General features: G+C 38.6%; 1 protein-coding gene across 1 annotated transcript in view; it reads right to left on the bottom strand.

Moving 5' to 3' along the window:
* LOC133647640 (inactive dipeptidyl peptidase 10-like) overlaps positions 1-23,172 on the bottom strand; it is an 89,668-nt gene that overhangs the window by 29,251 nt on the left and 37,245 nt on the right. The window contains exons 4-13 of the mRNA XM_062043351.1: positions 20,327-20,421; positions 20,166-20,240; positions 16,390-16,442; positions 16,248-16,329; positions 13,712-13,832; positions 8,327-8,481; positions 8,108-8,205; positions 6,406-6,529; positions 6,229-6,267; positions 6,040-6,147 (exon numbers count right to left, since the gene is read on the bottom strand). Coding sequence (XP_061899335.1) covers positions 6,040-6,147; positions 6,229-6,267; positions 6,406-6,529; positions 8,108-8,205; positions 8,327-8,481; positions 13,712-13,832; positions 16,248-16,329; positions 16,390-16,442; positions 20,166-20,240; positions 20,327-20,421 — 950 coding nt within the window. The remainder of the gene's footprint in view (positions 1-6,039; positions 6,148-6,228; positions 6,268-6,405; positions 6,530-8,107; positions 8,206-8,326; positions 8,482-13,711; positions 13,833-16,247; positions 16,330-16,389; positions 16,443-20,165; positions 20,241-20,326; positions 20,422-23,172) is intronic.

Below are 23,172 nucleotides of genomic sequence, written 5' to 3'. Positions count from 1 at the left end.
TCATTAGTAAGTTTTCCTGATTAAGATTAATTTTAGAATTTTGATGACATGTTTTAAATAGGTTAAAATGCAATCTGCACTTTGTTAGAATATATAACAAATTGGACCAAGCTATATTTCTAACAAAGACAAATCATTATTTCTTCTATATTTTCCAGAACAAAAATTTTTAAAGAAATTCAAAAGACTTTGAAATAAGATTTAAATTTGATTCTACAGATTTTCTAGATTTGCCAGAATAATTTTTTTGAATTTTAATCATAAGTTTGAAGAAATATTTCATAAATATTCTTCGTCGAAAAAACAGAAGCTAAAATGAAGAATTAAATTAAAATGTATTTATTATTCTTTACAATAAAAAAAATAAATTTACTTGAACATTGATTTAAATTGTCAGGAAAGAAGAGGAAGGAATTTAAAAGGTAAAAAGGTATATGTGTTTAAAAATCCTAAAATCATTTTTAAGGTTGTATTTTTTTCTCTAAAATTGTCTTTCTGAAAGTTATAAGAAGCAAAGTAAAAAAAATTCATGAATTTATTTAAACAAGTGAAGACCAAGTCTTTAAGATATTTTCTTGGATTTTCAAATTCTATTTGAGTTTTGTCTCTTAGAATTAAAAATGCCGGGCAAAGCGAGACCGGCTTGCTAGTAAATAAATACAATTTAAAAAAATAGAGGCAGCTCACTGGTAAGTGCTGCTATTTGAGCTATTTTTAGAACAGGCCAGCGGGCTACTCATCTGGTCCTTACGGGCTACCTGGTGCCCGCGGGCACCGCGTTGGTGACCCCTGCTCTATGCTGATGAATATGCATTGTCCTAATTCAAATAAATAAATAAACGACATGTAGGGATGTCCGATCATATCGAACTGCCAATATTATCGGCCGATAAATGCTTTAAAATGTAATATCTGAAATTATCAGTATCGGTTTCTAAATTATCGGTATCGGTTTCAAAAAGTAAAATTCATGACTTTTTAAAATGCCTCTGTGTACACAGACGTAGGGAGAAGTACAGAGCGCCAATAAACCTTAAAGGCACTGCCTTTGCGGGCCGGCCCAGTCACATAATATCTACGGCTTTTCACACACTCAAGTGAGTGCAAGGCATACTTGGTCAACAGCCATACAGGTCACACTGAGGGTGGCCGTATAAACAACTTTAACACTGTTACAAATATGCGCCACACTGTGAACCCACACCAAACAAGAATGACAAACACATTTCTGGAGAACATCCGCACCGTAACACAACATAAACACAACAGAACAAATACCCAGAACCCCTTAGAAGAATATTTGTGAAATATTTCTTCAAACTTATTATGATTAAAATTAAAAAAAAATATTCTGGCAAATCTAGAAAATCTGTAGAATCAAATTTAAATCTTTTTTTTTTTTTAAATTTCTTTAAAAAAAAATTTAGTTCTGGAAAATCTAGAAGAAATAATGATTTGTCTTTGTTAGAAATATAGCTTGGTCCAATTTGTTATATATTCTAACAAAGTGCAGATTGGATTTTAACCTATTTAAAACATGTCATCAAAATTCTAAAATTAATCTTAATCAGGAAAAATTACTAATGATGTTCCATAAATTATTTTTTTAATTTTTTCAAAAAGATTCGAATTAGCTAGTTTTGCTAGTTGAATTTCGAATTTTAAAGAGTCGAAATTGAAGATAAACTATGTTTCAAAATTGAATTTTCATTTTTTTCGTGTTTTCTCCTCTTTTATAAAAATGTTAGTGGCTAGCTAGTTAAAATGGGATATTGTTTTTTTTTGTTTTTTTTTAATATATCGGCAGTCCGATATTATCGGACATCCCTACATGTCGTTTATTTATTTATTTGAATTATTCATCAACATAGAGCAACAATGTAAATATGCCGAAGTTAGCACAATAGCTAATTTTCATTCGTTGTTCTGAGGCAGGTTAATACAGTAAACATTCAACAGGTCATGATAGAAAATAATACATAAATCACAAAAAATGGGATACTGTGATTTCACAAGACTGTCTTAGAAGTGATCATTTGAAAATGTTCAATTTGAAAAATGTGCACTTAGAGAAAATATAAAAATAAAGTGTTGCATATTGATATTTATCTGTTTCTATATATATATTTATTGTGAAAAATCATTAAGATGTGTTTCCACAAAGATAAATATCATTAATTATTAATAGTAACATAGAGTTAAAGGTAAATTGAGCAAATTGGCTATTTCTGGCAATTTATTTAAGTGTGTATCAAACTGGTAGCCCTTCACATTAATCAGTACCCAAGAAGTAGCTCTTGGTTTCAAAAAGGTTGGTGACCCCTGCTTTAAAGTCATATCCAAAAATTGCGAGAACAAATTTTTATTGTTAATATCAGTTTTTTTAAATGTTATTTATTTACTAGCAAGCTGGTCTCGCTTTGCTCGACATTTTTAATTCTAAGAGAGACAAAACTCAAATAGAATTTGAAAATCCAAGAAAATATTTTAAAGACTCGGTCTTCCCTTGTTTAAATAAATTAATTTATTTTTTTACTTTGCTTCTTATAACTTTCAGAAAGACAATTTTAGAGAAAAATACAACCTTAAAAATGATTTTAGGATTTTTAAACACAAACACCTTTTTACCTTTTAAATTGCTTCCTCTTCTTTCCTGACAATTTAAATCAATGTTCAAGAATTTTTTTATTTTTTTTTGTAAAGAATAATAAATACATTTTAATTTAATTCTTCATTTTAGCTTCTGTTTTTTCGACGAAGGATATTTGTGAAATATTTTTTCAAACTTATTATGATTAAAATTCAAAAAAAATTATTCTGGCAAATCTAGAAAATCTGTAGAATCAAATTTAAATCTTTTTTTTTTTTTATTTCTTTTAAAATTTTTGTTCTGGAAAATCTACAAGAAATAATGATTCGTCTTTGTTAGAAATATAGCTTGGTCCAATTTTCTATATATTCTAACAAAGTGCAGATTGGATTTTAACCTATTTAAAACATGTCAACAAAATTGTCAAATTAATCTTAATCAGGAAAAATTACTAATGATGTTCCATAAATAATGTTTTTATTTTTTCAAAAAGATTCGAATTAGCTAGTTTTTCTCTTCTTTTTTTCGGTTGAATTTCGAATTTTAAAGAGTCGAAATTGAAGATAAACTATGTTTCAAAATTTAATTTTCATTTTTTTTGTGTTTTTTCCTCTTTCATAAAAATGTTAGTGGCTAGCTAGTTAAAATGGGATATTGTTTTTTTGTTTTTTTTGTTGTTGTTTTTTAATATATCGGCAGTCCGATATTATTGGACATCCCTACATTTCGTTTATTTTTTTATTTGAATTATTCATCAACATAGAGCAACGATGTAAATATGCCGAAGTTAGCACAATAGCAAATTTTCATCCGTTGTTCTGAGGCAGGTTAATAAAGTAAACATTCAACAGGTCATGATAGAAAATTATACAAAAATCACAAAAAATGGGATATTGTGATTTCACAAGACTGTCTTAGAAGTGATCATTTGAAAATGTTCAATTTGAAAAATGTGCACTTAGAGAAAATATAAAAATAAAGTGTTGCATATTGATATTTATCTGTTTCTATATATATTTATTGTGAGAAATCATTAAGATGTGTTTCCACAAAGATAAATATCATTAATTATTAATAATAACATAGAGTTAAAGGTAAATTGAGCAAATTGGCTATTTCTGGCAATTTATTTAAGTGTGTATCAAACTGGTAGCCCTTCGCATTAATCAGTACCCAAGAAGTAGCTCTTGGTTTCGAAAAGGTTGGTGACCCCTGCTTTAAAGTCATATCCAAAAATTGCGAGAACAAATTTTTATTGTTAATATCAGTTTTTTAAAATGTTATTTATTTACTAGCAAGCTGGTCTCGCTTTGCTCGACATTTTTAATTCTAAGAGAGACAAAACTCAAATAGAATTTGAAAATCCAAGAAAATATTTTAAAGACTCGGTCTTCACTTGTTTAAATAAATTCATTTATTTTTTTTACTTTGCTTCTTATAACTTTCAGAAAGACAATTTTAGAGAAAAATGACAACCTTAAAAATGATTTTAGGATTTTTAAACACAAACACCTTTTTACCTTTTAAATTGCTTCCTCTTCTTTCCGGACAATTTAAATCAATGTTCAAGTACATTTTTTTTTATTATTGTAAAGAATAATAAATACATTTTAATTTAATTCTTCACTTTAGCTTCTGTTTTTTTGACGAAGAATATTTGTGAAATATTTTTTCAAACTTATTATGATTAAAATTCAAAAAAATTATTCTGGCAAATCTAGAAAATCTGTAGAATCAAATTTAAATCTTTTTTTTTTTTAATTTCTTTTAAAAAATTTGTTTTGGAAAATCTAGAAGAAATAATGATTTGTTTTTGTTAGAAATATAGCTTGGTCCAATATTTTATATATTCTAACAAAGGGCAGATTGGATTTTAACCTATTTAAAACATGTCATCAAAATTCTAAAATTAATCTTAATCAGGAAAAATTACTAATGATGTTCCATAAATTATTTTTTTTATTTTTCAAAAAGATTCGAATTAGCTAGTTTTGCTAGTTGAATTTCGAATTTTAAAGAGTCGAAATTGAAGATAAACTATGTTTCAAAATTGAATTTTCAGGTAAATTGAGCAAATTGGCTATTTCTGGCAATTTATTTAAGTGTGTATCAAACTGGTAGCCCTTCGCATTAATCAGTACCCAAGAAGTAGCTCTTGGTTTCAAAAAGGTTGGTGACCCCTGCTTTAAAGTCATATCCAAAAATTGCGAGAACAAATTTTTATTGTTATTATCAGTTTTTTAAAATGTTATTTATTTACTAGCAAGCTGGTCTCGCTTTGCTCGACATTTTTAATTCTAAGAGAGACAAAACTCAAATAGAATTTGAAAATCCAAGACAATATTTTAAAGACTCGGTCTTCACTCATTTAAATAAATTTATTTATTTTTTTACTTTGCTTCTTATAACTTTCAGAAAGACAATTTTAGAGAAAAATTACTACCTTAAAAATTATTTTAGGATTTTTAAACACATATACCTTTTTACCTTTTAAAGTGCTTCCTCTTCTTTCCGGACAATTTAAATCAATGTTCAAGTACATTTTTTTTTATTATTGTAAAGAATAATAAATACATTTTTATTTAATTCTTCATTTTAGCTTCTGTTTTTTCGACGAAGAATATTTGTGAAATATTTCTTCAAACTTATTATGATTAAAATTCAAAAAAATTATTCTGGCAAATATAGAAAATCTGTAGAATCAAATTTAAATCTTTTTTTTTTTTTAATTTCTTTAAAAAAAATTGTTTTGGAAAATCTAGAAGAAATAATGATTCGTTTTTGTTAGAAATATAGCTTGGTCCAATATTTTATATATTCTAACAAAGTGCAGATTGGATTTTAACCTATTTAAAACATGTCATCAAAATTCTAAAATTAATCTTAATCAGGAAAAATTACTAATGATGTTCCATAAATTATTTTTTTTATTTTTTCAAAAAGATTCGAATTAGCTAGTATTTCTCTTCTTTTTTTCGGTTGAATTTCAAATTTTAAAGAGTCGAAATTGAAGATAAACTATGTTTCAAAATTGAATTTTCATTTTTTTCGTGTTTTCTCCTCTTTTATAAAAATGTTAGTGGCTAGCTAATTAAAATGGGAAGAATATTTGTGAAATATTTCTTCAAACTTATGACTAAAATTCAAAAAAATTATTCTGGCAAATCTAGAAAATTTGTAGAATCAAATTTAAATCTTTTTTTTTTTAAATTTCTTTTAAAATTTTTGTTCTGGAAAATCTAGAAGATTCTCGCTTTGCTCGACATTTTTAATTCTAAGAGAGACAAAACTCAAATAGAATTTGAAAATGTGCCTGTGGATTTTTTCAACGAAAAAAAAATGTGCCTTGGCTCAGAAAAGGTTGCAAAACACTGCTCGGGGGGGGGGGGGGGGGGGGGGTTTTTGTGTTTGAAGTGTAGAGTGAGAGGCTGTGTGGAAGAGGAGGGAACCTGTTTGGTGAACAAGGTGATGTGGTGGAAGTCACCCTGACCTCCTTGCCTCACGGGCACAGTGAGGAAAAACTTGCTTGTGTCCTCAGAAAACAGAGGCTCCTGGTCCTGCAGAGGAGGGGGAAGAAAAAAAAAAGACTATTTTTGATGCTCTCCGAGGACCACGAATGCATCCGTCTGCAGACTTACCGGCCTGGAGATCCATTTATCAGAGGAGTCCTCGCATCTCTGGAAGACCCCCCCCCAAAAAAAGTGTGGAACGCACAGCGTCGATGAGAGCATTGAACTCTGAATCACGTCTTGTATGCCGATGAGAGGCATTAAATGCAACCTTTTCAAAACATGAGCGGAATGGGAAGCACGCACCACAAAGCAGGCTCCTATGGCTGCGTCGCACACTGTCAGCAGTGATGCATTCTGGGGCCGAGCGAGCCACCGCACGGCCAGCTGAGTGTCGCTGATCCACTTCACCATGGTGACATAGAAGTCCCTGCAGAGGGGGGAGCCCGGAGCAGAACCACACCAGAGATTTAGGGCCCGATCTACAAAACCCAAAACCGGTGACGTTGGCACGTTGTGTAAATGGTAAATGAAAACAGAATGCAAAGATTTTGTCATGATCCGTGGTCCCGGATCATGTTTTTGTTATGTTCTGTTAGTTTTGGACTCTTTTTAGTTCTTGTTTGACACCTGAGTTGGTTTTAGTTACCATGGCTACTTATGATTTTGTTATATAAGGCTTTTAAAGTCACTTTGATAGTAGGCTAATATAGACACTTACATCATGTGTTGCCTTCATTATTACACTTATATAAGACTTTTGAAGTCATTTTGATAGTAGGCTAATATAGCTAATATAGACACTTACATCATGTGTTGCCTTCATTATAGCACTTATATAAGACTTTTGAAGTCATTTTGATAGTAGGCTAATATAGCTAATATAGACACTTACATCATGTGTTGCCTTCATTATAACACTTTTATAAGACTTTTAAAGTCATTTTGATAGTAGGCTAATATAGCTAATATAGACACTTACTTCATGTGTTGCCTTCATTATAACCCTTATATAAGACTTTTAAAGTCATTTTGATAGTAGGCTAATATAGCTAATATAGACACTTACGTCATGTGTTGCCTTCATTATAACACTTGTATAAGGCTTGTAGAGTCATTTTGATAGTAGGCTATTATAACTAATATAGACACTTCCATCATGTGTTGCCTTCATTGCAACACTTTTATAAGACTTTTAAAGGCATTTTGATAGTAGGCTAATATAGCTAATATAGACACTTACAACATGTGTTGCCTTCATTATAATACTTGTATAAGACTTTTAAAGTCATTTTGATAGTAGGCTAACATAGACACTTACACCATGTGTTGCCTTCATTATAACACTTATATAAGACTTTTAAAGTCATTTTGATAGTAGGCTAATATAGACACTTACGTCATGTGTTGCCTTCATTATAACACTTGTATAAGGCTTTTAAAGTCATTTTGATAGTAGGCTATTATAGCTCATATAGACACTTACATCATGTGTTGCCTCCATTGCAACACTTTTATAAGACTTTTAAAGGCATTCTGATAGTAGGCTAATATAACTCATATAGATACTTACATCATGTGTTGCCTTCATTATAACACTTGTATAAGACTTTTAAAGTAATTTTGATAGTAGGCTATTATAGCTAATATAGACACTTACACCATGTGTTGCCTTCATTATAACACTTATATAAGACTTTTAAAGTCATTTTGATAGTAGGCTAATATAGACACTTACGTCATGTGTTGCCTTCATTATAACACTTGTATAAGGCTTTTAAAGTCATTTTGATAGTAGGCTATTATAGCTCATATAGACACTTACATCATGTGTTGCCTTCATTGCAACACTTTTATAAGACTTTTAAAGTCATTTTGATAGTAGGCTAATATAGCTAATATAGACACTTACATCATGTGTTGCCTTCATTATAACACTTATATAAGACTTTTAAAGTAATTTTGATAGTAGGCTATTATAGACACTTACACCATGCCTGTGTGTTACCTCAGCCTGAGTTGATCTGGGGGCTGCAGCTCCACAGTGTGTGTTACTCCGAAGAGATTGACCACCGATAATTTAGCCACGGGGTTTGTCTGGCCGGCCTGGTGGAACATTTAAAATATGGAACATTACCAGGTGTTGTTTTCCTTAATTATCGGTGTAAATTAAGACGAGCAAACACGTGGTATTTATGTGTTTCGGTGGCGTATGGAACAACTTCACCATTGGATAAGGGTACTGGAGTCCACGGGGGTAGGTGCTACCAGTGAACTGGGCCAGGGCCATGTTGGGCACCAGTGTGTCGTTGATGGTGAGGAACGCCAGTTTGTCCCCATCCGGTGACCACCAGTGAGCCAAGTGCGAGTGTAGAATCTCCTCTGATGGCAGAGTTGAAAAACACTGATGTACTTAACAAAAAAAGGTGAAATAACTGAAAACAAGTTTTATATTCTAGTTTCTTCAAAATAGCCACCCTTTGCTCTGATTACTGCTTTGCACATTTTTGGCATTCTCTCCATTAAGAGATTACAGGGGGTCATAAATGCGGCCCAGAGGATCACTGCATGTCCTCTTACATCTCTAGAGGACCTGTATAAGAGACAGGAGAGCAAACAGCATCCTCAGGGACTCATCCCACCCACCCAGGTCACCACTGGCTTGAACTCTTGCCCTCAGGGAGGCGCTATAAGACCATCAAAGGAAGGACAATTAGACTGAAAAACAGTTTCTATCCTAGAGCTGTTATTGCCCTAAACTCTGCACTCACCTGAACACTCACCACTTTATTACTTGCTTACCTCTGATAGAGATCTGCTGTGCAATATGTTTTTAACATTTTATTATATTTTTAAATTTTAAATTGTTTTATTATTGTTGTTGTCTTAAGACTATTTTATTTGTTTGTTTGTTTGTTTTAAAAGCACTGAGCTGGATTGCTGTCCAATTTCGTTGTTTCCGTACAATGACAATAAAGGTATTCTGATTCAAGAGATGGTTTTCACTTCACAGGTGTCATAGTTTTGATGCCTTCAATGTAATTAGTCATGAAAATAAAGAAATGGTGCTGTTTTTTTTGCTACTATCCTCATTTTGTGAATGTCTCTGCAAGATCTCCTGACAGGAAAGAGGCCCGGGACCTGAAGTATTAAGCACAAAAACATGGCATACCATACTTGCCAACCTTGAGACCTCCAATATCGGGAGGTGGGGGGTAGGGGGTGGGGGGTGGGGGGGCGTGGTTATTTACAGCTAGAATTCACCAACTCGAGTATTTCATATATATATATATATATATATATATATATATATATATATATATATATATATATATATATATATATATATATATATATATATATATATATATATATATATATATATATATATATATGTATGAAATACTTGACTTTCAGTGAATTCTAGCTATGTATATATATATATATATATATATATTTATTTATTTTATTTACATAAAAGAAATACTTGAATTTCAGTGTTCCGGTGGCTATCCATTAGATGGCAGTATTGTCCTGTTTGACTTCTCCGTTCATGATGAGTATATCATTTCGGCCACCGTGTTCAATGGAGAAGTCTGTTCTACATATTTACAGGCAACATACACCTTCCCCTTCGAACTGTCCTGGATGAACTGAAATTCTTGTTTCCATTCGTTTGAATTCGTTAGGCAAGCTGTTTATATTGTGGGAAAGCGGACGTGAGAACAGGCTGTCCCCACTCAGTCTCAGGTCCGCATTGAGCTGGAGGGGGGCGTGGCCTCCAGCTCCGGTTGAATACCGGGAGTTTGTCGGGAGAAAATCTCTGCCGGGAGGTTGTCGGGAGAGGCGCTGAATACCGGGATTCTCCCGCTAAAAACGGGAGGGTTGGCAAGTATGTAGAATACACACTTTTTTCACCGCACAGTTGAGATCTAGCAGGTAGGTAGGGGGTGCAACGATTTGTTGACATAAAAATGTGTCTTTTTACATCATCACTCTGGTTTTCCCAGAGGACGCGAGTCAACATACGGCATGGGAATATTTTCTCCCATTCTTGTTAAAAATATGATCACCTTGCACATGTTGCAAAGCACGTCTTGTTTTTTATGAAACTACAAACGTATTATCACACAACTTTAGTATGCTTAAAGTCCGTTGCTATAGTTATTAGCTATTGTGCTCAAGTTAGATTTTTGTATTTGTGCAAAGCTGGCAATCCAAAAGACTCGGCCTGCCGACTGCCAAGGCCGAACACCGCCGTGACGCAGACAGAGCAGAGACAAGGCGATATCACCAGCGTCAACACATTTGTATTTTTGTATAATCATATATTGTGTCTAACTGGAGTTGTGGAGATTACCCCCTTCCCTCAGCGACAGCTTCAGTGATGTAACAGGGACCTTCCAAATAAATAGAGGAAGCATGCGGGCTTGACTTTTAGAACGTAGTTTGGATCTGTAACTAGAATACAGCCCAAAACACGTGTCTCCTCGAGCTAAATTGAACTCTTGTCTGCATGATTCCTTGCTTCTTGTCTGATTAATGGATGTCATCAGCGTTTGAGCCTGACAGCGAGTCAACATACGGCTTAGGAATATTTTCTCCCATTCTTGTTAAAAATATGATCACCTTGCACACGTTGCAAAGCACATCTTGTTTTTGTGAAACTGAATGTCGGACGTCTGTAGGATGCGCTCCCGATTCGGTAAGATTGTTAGCTTGTACCTTGCTAGCTGGCTAACAAGTGTCAGACAAAGTTGTGGGAAAAATAGATTTCCATCCATCCGTCAGACTTTTGGCTAAAATGATCATTCAATCTGTTTTTGTGGTGAAGAAGGAGCTGAGCCGGAAGGCAAAGCTCTCAATTTACCGGTCGATCTACGTTCCCATCCTCACCTATGGTCATGAACTTTGGGTTATGACTGAAAGGACAAGATCACGGGTACAAGCGGCCGAAATGAGTTTCCTCCGCCGGGTGGCGGGTCTCTCCCTTAGAGATAGGGTGAGAAGCTCTGCCATCCGGGAGGAGCTCAACGTAAAGCCGCTGCTCCTCCACATGGAGAGGAGCCACATTAGGTGGTTCGGGCATCTGGTCAGGATGCCACCCGAACGCCTCCCTAGGGACATGTTTAGGGCACGTCCGACCAGTAGGAGGCCACGGGGAAGACCCAGGACGCGTTGGGAAGACTTTGGGTTATGACCGAAAAGACAAGATCATGGGTACAAGCGACCGAAATGAGTTTCCTCCGCCGGGTGGCGGGGCTCTCCCTTAGAGATAGGGTGAGAAGCTCTGCCATCCGGGAGGAGCTCAACCTAAAACCACTGCTCCTCCACATGGAGAGGAGCCACATGAGGTGGTTCAGGCATCTGGTCAGGATGCCACCCGAACGCCTCCCTAGGGAGGTGTTTAGGGCACGTCCGACCGGTAGGAGGCCACGGGGAAGACCCAGGACGCGTTGGGAAGACTTTGGGTTATGACCGAAAAGACAAGATCATGGTTACAAGCGACCAAAATGAGTTTCCTCCGCCGGGTGGCGGGTCTCTCCCTTAGAGATAGGGTGAGAAGCTCTGCCATCCGGGAGGAAATCAACGTAAAGCCACTGCTCCTCCACATGGAGAGGAGCCAGATGAGGTGGTCCGGGCATCTGGTCAGGATGCCACCCGAACGCCTCCCTAGGGAGGTGTTTAGGGCACGTCCGACCGGTAGCAGGCCACGGGGAAGACCCAGGACACGTTGGGAAGACTTTGGGTTATGACCGAAAAGACAAGATCACGGGTACAAGCGACCAAAATTAGTTTCCTCCGCCGGGTGGCGGGGCTCTCCCTTAGAGATAGGGTGAGAAGCTCTGTCATCCGGGAGGAGCTCAAAGTAAAGTTAAAGTTAAAGTTAAAGTACCAATGATTGTCACACACACACTAGGTGTGGTGAAATGTGTCCTCTGCATTTGACCCATCCCCTTGGGGAGCAGTGGGCAGCAGCGGCGCCGCGCCCGGGAATCATTTTGGGGATTTAACCCCCAATTCCAACCCTTGATACTGAGTGCCAAGCAGGGAGGTAATGGGTCCCATTTTTATAGTCTTTGGTATGACTCGGCTGGGATTTGAACTCCAACCTACCGATCTCAGGGCGGACACTCTAGCCGTTGGTCCTCCACATGGAGAGGAGCCAGATGAGGTGGTTCGGGCATCTGGTCAGGATGCCACCCGAACGCCTCCCTAGGGAGGTGTTTAGGGCACGTCCGACCGGTAGTAGGCCACGGGGTAGACCCAGGACACGTTGGGAAGACTTTGGGTTATGACTGAAAGGACAAGATCACGGGTACAAGCGGCCAAAATGAGTTTCCTTTGCGGGTGGCGGGGCTCTCCCTTAGAGATAGGGTGAGAAGCTCTGTCATCCAGGAGGAGCTCAAAGTAAAGCCGCTGGTCCTCCACATGGAGAGGAGCCAGATGAGGTGGTTCGGGCATCTGGTCAGGATGCCACAACAACGCCTCCCTAGGGAGGTGTTTCGGGCACGTCCGACCGGTAGGAGGCCACGGGGAAGACCCAGGACACGTTGGGAAGACTTTGGGTTATGACCGAAAAGACAAGATCACGGGTACAAGCGACCGAAATTAGTTTCCTCCGCCGGAGATAGGGTGAGAAGCTCTGTCATCCGGGGGGAGCTCAAAGTAAAGCCGCTGCTCCTCCACATGGAGAGGAGCCAGATGAGGTGGTTCGGGCATCTGGTCAGGATGCCACCCGAACGCCTCCCTAGGGAGGTGTTTAGGGCACGTCCGACCGGTAGGAGGCCACAGGGAAGACCCAGGACACTTTGGGAAGACTTTGGGTTATGACCGAAAAGACAAGATCACGGGTACAAGCGACCGAAATTAGTTTCCTCCGCCGGGTGGCGGGGCTCTCCCTTAGAGATAGGGTGAGAAGCTCTGTCATCGGGGGGGAGCTCAAAGTAAAGCCGCTGGTCCTCCACATGGAGAGGAGCCAGATGAGGTGGTTCGGGCATCTGGTCAGGATGCCACCCCAACGCCTCCCTAGGGAGGTGTTTAGGGCACGTCCGACCGGTAGCAGGCCACGGGGAAGACCCAGGACATGTTGGGAAGTCTATGTCTCCCGGCTGGCCTGGGAACGCCTCGGGATCCCCCGGAAAGAGCTGGACGAAGTGGCTGGATGAAGTGGCTGGGGAGAGGGAAGTCTGGGCTTCCCTGCAAAGGTTGCTCCCCCCGCGAACCGACCTCGGATGAGCGGAAGAAGATGGATGCATGGACGGATGAATTGATACCAAAATGTGTAGTACAACCCATGAGCAATAATGTGGAGCCCCAAACAGCACGGCATGGTACCCTGCAAATAGGGCCCTAGTCTCGTGTTTGCGCAGGGACAGCTAAGAACCAATTGTTGCAGTTCTGTGACTTGTTAGTCATGCTAGAACATGATAATACAAGAGATTTTAATTACTGCACTACTCTCACCAGGGGTAATATTGGGGTGCTGGGAAGAAAATAATTTAAAAAAGGTCTAAATGTCCCCATAAAAGAGGACTCAAAGTGTTAAACTTGGCAACAATATACCACGTGAATCATACAGTAGGTGGCACACGTATCAGACGGCTCACACCTTCATACAGCCAGTCCGCCAGCCCGTTGAAGATGACACCCTCCATGCCGGATGAAGTGATCCTCAGGGAGCTGCTCCGCACATCAGACTGGTAGTAGATGTTATTCTCAAAGATGTATATCTGGAAAGAACGCGGGAGGATGTTCATTTTGCCACTGCGGTACCTTTTACTGTATTACCAACAACACCCGTCCAGGAAGAAATGAAATTTTTGAGGATATTTGAAAATATCTTTAGTAAGGCTGCAGGAGCTCTTATTCACGTTTTGAGCAAAATAATAACATGCTGCCAAGAAGAAGCATGTTGAATGAAATCCTTATTTAGGAGTAGCAGAGAGTATCTTCTGCCGTTATTACAAATGTTGATCTGATCGCTAAATGGTTTGTTACAACATGTATGTAGTAATAATTATGATAATTGAAGGAATGACATTTAGTTACTTAATGAGCAATAAGCTGATTAACCCGTCCAAATTAACTGGTTGGATAAATGGTCAATAATTTGTGGGCAATTAGCAGTAACTCATTAACTTAGACTTAGACAAACTTTATTGATCCACAAGGGAAATTGTTCCACACAGTAGCTCAGTTACAAAAGATGGAAAGGGTAAGGATGGAAAGGATAATGCAGGTATGAAGTAGACTAAAAATGTACCATAGTAGCAATAGAAAATATAACACATATGTAATATCTACATATTATATATAATAGATTATATATGCATTATATTAGGTATGTATATATGTTAAAAGACATTTTGGACAATGGTAATGTTAATATTTTAGTATTTCGAACATGCCTAATAAAGTTATATTAAGCAACATGGAAAGTGTAAGGATGGAAAGGATAATGCAGGTATGAAGTAGACAAAATATAAAATATAACATATGTAATATCTACATATTATATATAATATATTATATATGTATTATATTATATTATATATATATATATATATATATATATATATATATATATATATATATATATATATATATATATATATATATATATATATATATATATATATATATATATATATTATACTATATGTATATTAAAATACATTTTGGACAATGGTAATGTTAATATTTTAGTATTTCGAACATGCATAATAAAGTTATATTAAACAACATGGAAAGTGTAAGGATGGAAAGGATAATGCAGGTATGAAGTAAACAAAAAAATTTACCATAGCAATATAAAATATAACTTATATGTAATATCTACATATTATATATAATATATTATATATAATATATTATATATGTATTATATTATATATATATAATATATTATATATATATATATATATATATATATATATATATATATATATATATATATATATATATATATATATATATATATATATATATATATATATATATATATATATATATATATATATATATATATATATATATATATATCCGACCGGACCTCTCTAATAACTAAAGTTCCTTGGGTGAATAATGTAAACTCACTACACCGGTATGTTTTAGCACTTCCATGGCGAGTTCACTGCCAGATATAAGTAAGAACTTTACACTACTTTATATTACAAAACCCGTTTCCATATGAGTTGGGAAATTGTGTTAGATGTAAATATAAACGGATTACAATGATTTACAAATCATTGTATTCCGTTTATATGTACATCTAACACAATTCCCCAACTCATATGGAAACGGGGTTTGTAGAAATGGCAACAGCGGAGGATGAATGTCATACAACAAGAAGATAGAGAAAAAGAAACTTATCGACTACGGTGTTGACACGGACTACAAAGGCGGACGCACGCACATTTTTAGGACTTATGCAGATCCCAAATACGGATCAGAAGGTGAGAGAAGTTGCTTTTGCATAATATTGCGAAACAAAACGGCAGATAATGTCTTACCTCAATAATACTCTTCAACTGTGGTTGTTTTTAAAGGGCTTTATAAATAAAGTTGGTATGGTATGGTATGGTGATACTCGTATGTTGAAGCACATCAAGCCATACTAAAACATGTTGGTAGATTTTTGAGCGCCGTGTGTAATGTTCTATATTTTCAATGGAACATACAAAATGTTGGTGTTGTTTACTTGAGTCACATTGCCATCATATTGCAGTCTACACGTATCTCTTATGTTTGACTGCCATCTACTGGTCACACTTATCAATACACCATGCACCAAATACAATTGCTTCGAGGTGGGTAAGCAAAAACCAGAATTATTATGTACATTAGTTATAAGGCGCACTGTCGAGTTTTGAGGAAAAACAAGGATTTTAAGTGCGCCTTATAGTCTGGAAAATACGGCACTGTGTTTTATGTTGTGTTAAAAAAATGAGAACAAACGCGTGTGTTAGTAATTGCTATGAAGTGGAAAAAGGGGTAGGATTAAATATGTTCCGCTTCTTCCTACCCATTTTTGGACATGCCGTAATGAAAAAACTGTATATATGCGATGTAGTTGTATGCTTATTCCAAACAAACTTGACACCAACCAACCGACCGATCAACATTTGGAAAAAAGACGCTCTCACCAGTTGTTGTCCTTGTCGTCCCCAGGCTGCATGCTGCAGCACCGCATTGGGAACTTCCGGAGGGTTCAGCTCCCAAACCTCCCTGAGGTGTACAAGACAATGAGAAGGGTGCAAAGACACGAGAAAAAGCCGCTCAGCCTACCTTGTGTATATGTTGTAAACAATGTATGACGCCTGGTAGGAATATCTGTACACCTGTAATAAGGAATGAGTCCGTCACACAAAATCCACACGGATTCACACCTGCAGCTTGTGGACACATGAAGGTGACCCACATTAAGCAGAACATAGTGTCAGACGTCCAGAGATTCAGAGAGTGAGTGTGAGGAGAGAATACAGTAAGTAAACACAAGGACACTGAGTAAACAGAGCAACATACAAACATGTATACAACAGAAATATACACTATATTGCCAAAAGTATTTGGCCACCTGCCTTGACTCATATAAGAACTTGAAGTGCCATACCATTCCTAACCCATAGGGTTCAATATGATGTGGGTCCATCTTGTGCAACTATTACAGCTTCAACTCTTCTGGGAAGGCTGTCCACAAGGTTGCGGAGTGTGTTTATAGGAATGTTCCACAATTCTTCCAAAAGCGCATTGGTGAGGTCACACACTGATGTCGGTCGAGAAGGCCTGGCTCTCAGTCTCCGTTCTAATTCATCCCAAAGGGGTTCTATTGGGTTCAAGTCAGGACTCTGTGCAGGCCAGTCAAGTTCTTAATTTTTAAAAACATTTTTTTTCAAGGTGGGACGCCCCGCCCGGGGGGCACAGAGACTCCCCGCAACCGGACAGGAAGACCGCCCCCGCCCCACCAGCAACCGGGCCCCCACGAGCCCAACCCCCCACCCCCGGAGAGCGAGGCGAGGCCCGCCCCTGGCCAACCACACCCAAGTCAGCCTCCGCAGGATCGCCCAGCACGGGGCCACTGGAACCACCCACCCCACCCGCAGAGACCCCAACGATGGAGATGGAACAACCAGCAACCGCCCTGTCGAGTTCCCCCCCCTGAGGGAGGGGAAAAATTAAAATAATTGTAATAAAATATATTAAAAAATGAATAAATTAATTAATAAACAGTAATAATAATAATTATTATTATTATATATTTAAAAAAATTGAATAAAAAAAATAAATAATAATAATTACAAAAAAATAATAATTAAAAGAAGATCACAGACATGCTGACACACAAGGTCACTACCCTAGCAGCTGGCCGACTCGCAGCACCTCGGCATACCTTGCAGCACCAAGCTACCACAATAGACGCGGGGATTGGACCCAGCATGCCCCAACAAAGACGGGCACCCGGAAGGGGTGGATGGTGGGACCCAGGAGCTCCAGACACACAGTCCGGATGCAGTAGCCTGAGGCGCCGACTCCCGCCTGACAAGCAGGCCCAGAGCGTACCCCCAGAAATATACATACATATATATATACACATACATACATATACATGTATATACACACACATACACATATATACATATACACATATACATATATATATATATATATATACAGTATATAGGCCAGTCAAGTTCATCCACACCAGACTCTTGTCATCCATGTCTTTATGGACCTTGCTTTGTGCACTGGTGCACAGTCATGTTCGAAGAGGAAGGGACCCGCTCCAAACTGTTCCCACAAGGTTGGGAACATGAAATTATCCAAAATGTTTTAGTATCCTGGAGCATTCAAAGTTCCTTTCACTGGAACTAAGGGGCCAACCCCAACTCCTGAAAAACAACCCCACACCATAATTCCTCCTCCACCAAATTTCATACTCGGCACAATGCAGTCCGAAATGTACCGTTCTTCTGGCAACCTCCAAACCCAGACTCGTCCATCAGATTGCCAGATGGAAAAGTGTGATTCATCACTCCAGAGAACACGTCTCCACTGCTCTAGAGTCCAGTGGCGACGTACTTTACACCACTGCTGTCATGACGTGGAGGTTTTCCCAGCTTACTGTGAGGATTGTTCTCCCAGGACGCAAACTGACTTTTCCGGACAACGGTAGAAGGTAAGAACATTATTTAATCTTGACTCAAAAAAAGGTGAAAACAGAAAGGTGCACAAGGCGAAGGCACAACTTAACGCAGGAAACAAAAGCTAAGACTTAGCATAAACTATGGACATGAAACAAAAAAAACTTGCTAACTATGGCATGAATAAACAAAACTTACTTTGACAAAGCATGGAACAAGCATCAAACTATGGCAAGGAAAGAGCATGAAACCATCAATGTACAGAACAATGTCGCCAGGATGACTAACTGGAAAAACAGGCTTAAATAATAGTCTCTGATTAGAGCAGGTGCGTGATCCGAACACATGAGGCAGGTGGAACTAATGAGTTGTCATGGAAACTAAAACAAACAAGGGCGCACAAAAACAGGAACTATCGAGTCCAAAACCAACAGAACATAACTCAGTGTTTCCCATAAACTGCCAAGATACCTGTGGCGGTGGGGCGTGGCTATAGGCGTGGTAACCATGACATCATTGAGTAATTTGCATAATTTACTACAATGATATGATTTTCTCTAAAAAGGCTCAAAAAATGTATACTTACTAATTAATAATAACAGTTTTGTTTTAAACATCCATCCATCCATTTTACAATATAATTACAACACTTTATGTACATATTTATATACAGATTTGAACAATAAGTTATTCACTGAAATATATTTATTAATTGTGGTTCTTACAAAAAATATATCTTATAAAATATAAAAGCTAAAATGTCTCTTAAAGCTCTGCCCCTTTAATTAGTGCATACTAAATAATTTAACTTTAGCCTACTACTACAACCATATTATTTACCAGCAACATAAAGTGAAACAGAGGCAGAGGTGTCCTGCCACAGTCAGTAACAAATAAACAGAAAACAGTAGTGGTCAAATACAAATAAGGCAACAAGAGAAGTGTCCTACACTTCTCTTTTGTAAAGTAAATCTGAACAGCCTATATGGGCATCTACATCAACTATATAATTTGCCTGAGAAGCTGGACAGGAAGAAAAAAAAAAAAAAAAAAAGAAAAAAAATATATTTTTTTATTTTTTTTATTTTTTATTTGTGGCGGACGTAATTCTTTCATGGCGAGCCGCCACAAATAAATGAATGTGTGGGAAACACTGTAACTAAACAAAACATGATCTGGACCACGGATCATGACAACTGCATCCCACGCTTTGCATTGGACTTGGTGATGTATGGCTTAGATGCAGCTGCCCGACCATGGAAACCCATTCCATGAAGCTCTCTGCGTACTGCGCGTGGGCTAATTGGAAGGTCACATAAAGTTTGGAGCTCTGTAGCAACTGACTGTGCAGAAAGTCGCCGACCTCTTTGCACTATGCGCTTCAGCATCGTGGCTGAGTTGCTGTTGTTCCCAAACTCTTCCGTTTTAGTTATAATAAAGCCGACAGTTGACTTTGGAGTATTTAGGGGCGAGGAAATTTCACGACTGGATTTGTTGCACAGGTGGCATCCTATGACAGTTCCACGCTGGAAATCACTGAGAGAGGCCCATTCTTACACAAATGTTTGTAGAAACATTACTAAGTGCTTGATTTTATACACCTGTGGCCGGGCCAAGTGATTAGGACACCTGATTCTCATCATTTGGATGGGCGGCCAAATACTTTTGGCAATATAGTGTTCGTAGAAATATAACCATCAAAACACAAACCCGGCAAATCAGGGCCATGTGTTGAGCACAGGTGGTGGGATTAGTTTCAAAGCCAGGGAATAGTGGGTGTGCATTGGCATCAAAAGAGGCCAACTCAGGTCAATTCCATAAATGTCAAGAAGCCCAAAATAGGAACTCCAGACGACAAAAGGGAAATAAAATACAAATTCTGTAAGATAGAACTGCTAGAGTTGCAGTAATAACAGTGCCTACCTGTTTGACATCATAAGCAAAGAGTGCATATTGAAGGTCTGCAGAGAGCCAGTACTTTGCCACTTTGAACGCCACCTGATTAGAGACAGCGGACACACCAACATCTGGCCAGTTGATTGGTTGAAATGGAAGGGCGGGAAGACGGAAAAGAATCGACTTACAAAGGTGGTATTGTTGAGAAGGACTTCCGTCTGGTTGAAGGTGAAATCAAACTTGACAACATGGCCGTCTCGGTTCCTGTACACCACCGCTGAATCTAAGCGAGACAGGAGAAAAATGGTATTGGTTGTGATTTGGTTGGTGGTGCATCTCTGCAGGGTGTATCACATATAACAGGGGTGTCAAGAGTACGGCCCCGCGAGTAGGTTTTATCCGGCCCGCGGGATGAGTTGGCTGAGTATAAAAAATGAGCCGAAATTTTTGAACGAAAGAAACTGCTGTTCTAAATGTGTCCACTAGATGTCGCAATAGCAATTCTTTGTATCTTTGTAGATGATGCTACGTATGTAAAAAAATAAAATAAACCACATGATGTTAGTGCACCAGTCGAGGAAAATGAGTAAACTACATAAATAACATCGGTAACACTTTAGTATGAGGAACATATTGACCATTAATTGGTTGCTTAATAACATAATAATTAGTATCATATTGGCTCTTAATTAGTCATTATTAAGTACTTATTAATGCCTTATTCTGCATGGCTTTATTGTACAACAACCCTAACCCTAACCCCAACGCTAACCCTAACCCCAACCCTAACCCTCTAACCCTAACCTTAATCCCAACCCCAACCCTAGCCCTAACCCTAACCGTGACCAACTCTTTTTCTTTATGCCTAACCCTAACCCCAACCCCAACCCTAACCCTAACCCAAACCTAACCCCAACGCTAACCCTAACCCCAACCCTAACCCTAACCCCAACCCCAACCCTAGCCCTAACCCTAACCGTAACCAACTCTTTTTCTTTATGCCTAACCCAAACCCCAACCCCAACCCTAACCCTAACCCTAACCCCAACCCTAACACTCTAACCCTAACCCTAACCCTAAACCAAACCCAACCCCAACCCTAGCCCTAACCCTAACCAACTATTTTTCTTTATTCCTAACCCTAACCCTAATCCTAATCCTAATCCTAATCCTAAACATAACTCTAATCCTAACCCTAACCCCAACCCCAACCCCAACCCTAACCCCAACCCTAACCCCAACCCTAACACTCTAACCCTAACCCCAACCCCAACCATAGCCCTAACCCTAACCAACTTTTTTCTTTATGCCTAACTCTAACTCTAATCCTAATCCTAACCCTAACCCTAACCCCAAACATAACCCTCTAACCCTAACCCTAACCCTAACCCCAACCCTAACCCTATTTTTCTTTATGCCTAACCCTAACCCTAATCCTAATCCTAACCCTAACGCTAATCCTACCCCTAACCCTAACCCCAACCCTAACCCTCTAACCCTAACCCTAACCCCAACCCTAACCCTAACCAACCCTTTTTCTTTATGCCTAACCCTAACCCTAATCCTAATCCTTAACCTAACCCTTAACCCAACCCCAACCCTAATCCTAACCCTAAACCTAACCCCAATCCTAACCCCAACCCTAACACTCTAACCCTAACCCCAACCCCAACCATAGCCCTAACCCTAACCAAATATTTTTCTTTATGCCTAACCCTAACTCTAATCCTAATCCTAACCCTAACCCTAACCCTAACCCCAACCCTAACCCCAAACCTAACCCTCTAACCCTAACCCTAACCCCAACCCCAACCCTAACCCTATTTTGCTTTATGCCTAACCCTAATCCTAATCCTAACCCTAACTCTAATCCTACCCCTAACCCTAACCCCAACCCTAACCCTCTAACCCTAACCCTAACCAACCCATTTTCTTTATGCCTAACCCTAACCCTAATCCTAATCCTAACCCTAACCCCAACCCTAACCCCAACCCTAACCCTCTAACCTTAACCCTAACCCCAACCCCAACCCCAACCCTAGCCCTAACCCTAACCAACTATTTTTCTTTATGCCTAACCCTAATCCTAATCCTAACCCTAACTCTAATCCTAACCTTAACCCTAACCCTAACCCCAAACCCAACCCTAACCCTCTAACCCTAACCCCAACCCTAGCCCTAACCCTAACCCTAACCCTAACCCAACCCCAACCCTAACCCCAACCCTAACCCTAACCCCAACCCTAACCCTCTAACCTTAACCCTAACACTAATCCTAACCCTAACCCTAACCCCAACCCTAACCCCAACCCTCTAACCTTGACCCTAACCCCAACCCTAGCCCTAACCCTAACCAACTATTTTTCTTTATGCCTAACCCTAACCCTAATCCTGATCCTAACTCCAATCCTAACCCTAACCCTAACCCCAACCCTAACCCTCTAACCCTAACCCTAACCCCAACCCCAACCCCAGCCCTAACCCTAACCAACCCTTTTTCTTTATGCCTAACCCTAACCCTAATCCTAATCCTAACCCTAACCCCAACCCCAACCCCAACCCTCTAACCCTAACCCTAACCCCAACCCCAACCCTAGCCCTAACCAACCCTTTTTCTTTATGCCTAACCCTAACCCTAACCCTAATCCTAACCCTAACCCTAACCCTAACCCTAACCCTAACCCTTACCCTAACCCCAACCCTAACCCCAACCCTACCCCTCTAACCCTAACCCTAACCCTAACCCTAACCCTCTAACCCTAACCCCAACCCCAACCCTAGCCCTAACCCTAACCAACCCTTTTTCTTTATGCCTAACCCTAACCCTAATCCTAATCCTAACCCTAACCCCAACCCCAACCCTCTAACCCTAACCTTAAACCCAACCCCAACCCTAGCCCTAACCAACCCTTTTTTCTTTATGCCTAACCCTAACCCTAATCCTAACCCTAACCCTAACCCTTACCCTAACCCCAACTCTAACCCCAACCCTACCCCTCTAACCTTAACCCTAACCCCAACCCCAACCCCAACC

The sequence above is a fragment of the Entelurus aequoreus genome, linkage group LG01 (assembly GCF_033978785.1).
Source record: "Entelurus aequoreus isolate RoL-2023_Sb linkage group LG01, RoL_Eaeq_v1.1, whole genome shotgun sequence".
In the NCBI taxonomy this organism is placed as follows: Eukaryota; Metazoa; Chordata; class Actinopteri; order Syngnathiformes; family Syngnathidae; genus Entelurus; species Entelurus aequoreus.
This window is presented reverse-complemented; position numbering and strand designations above follow the sequence as displayed.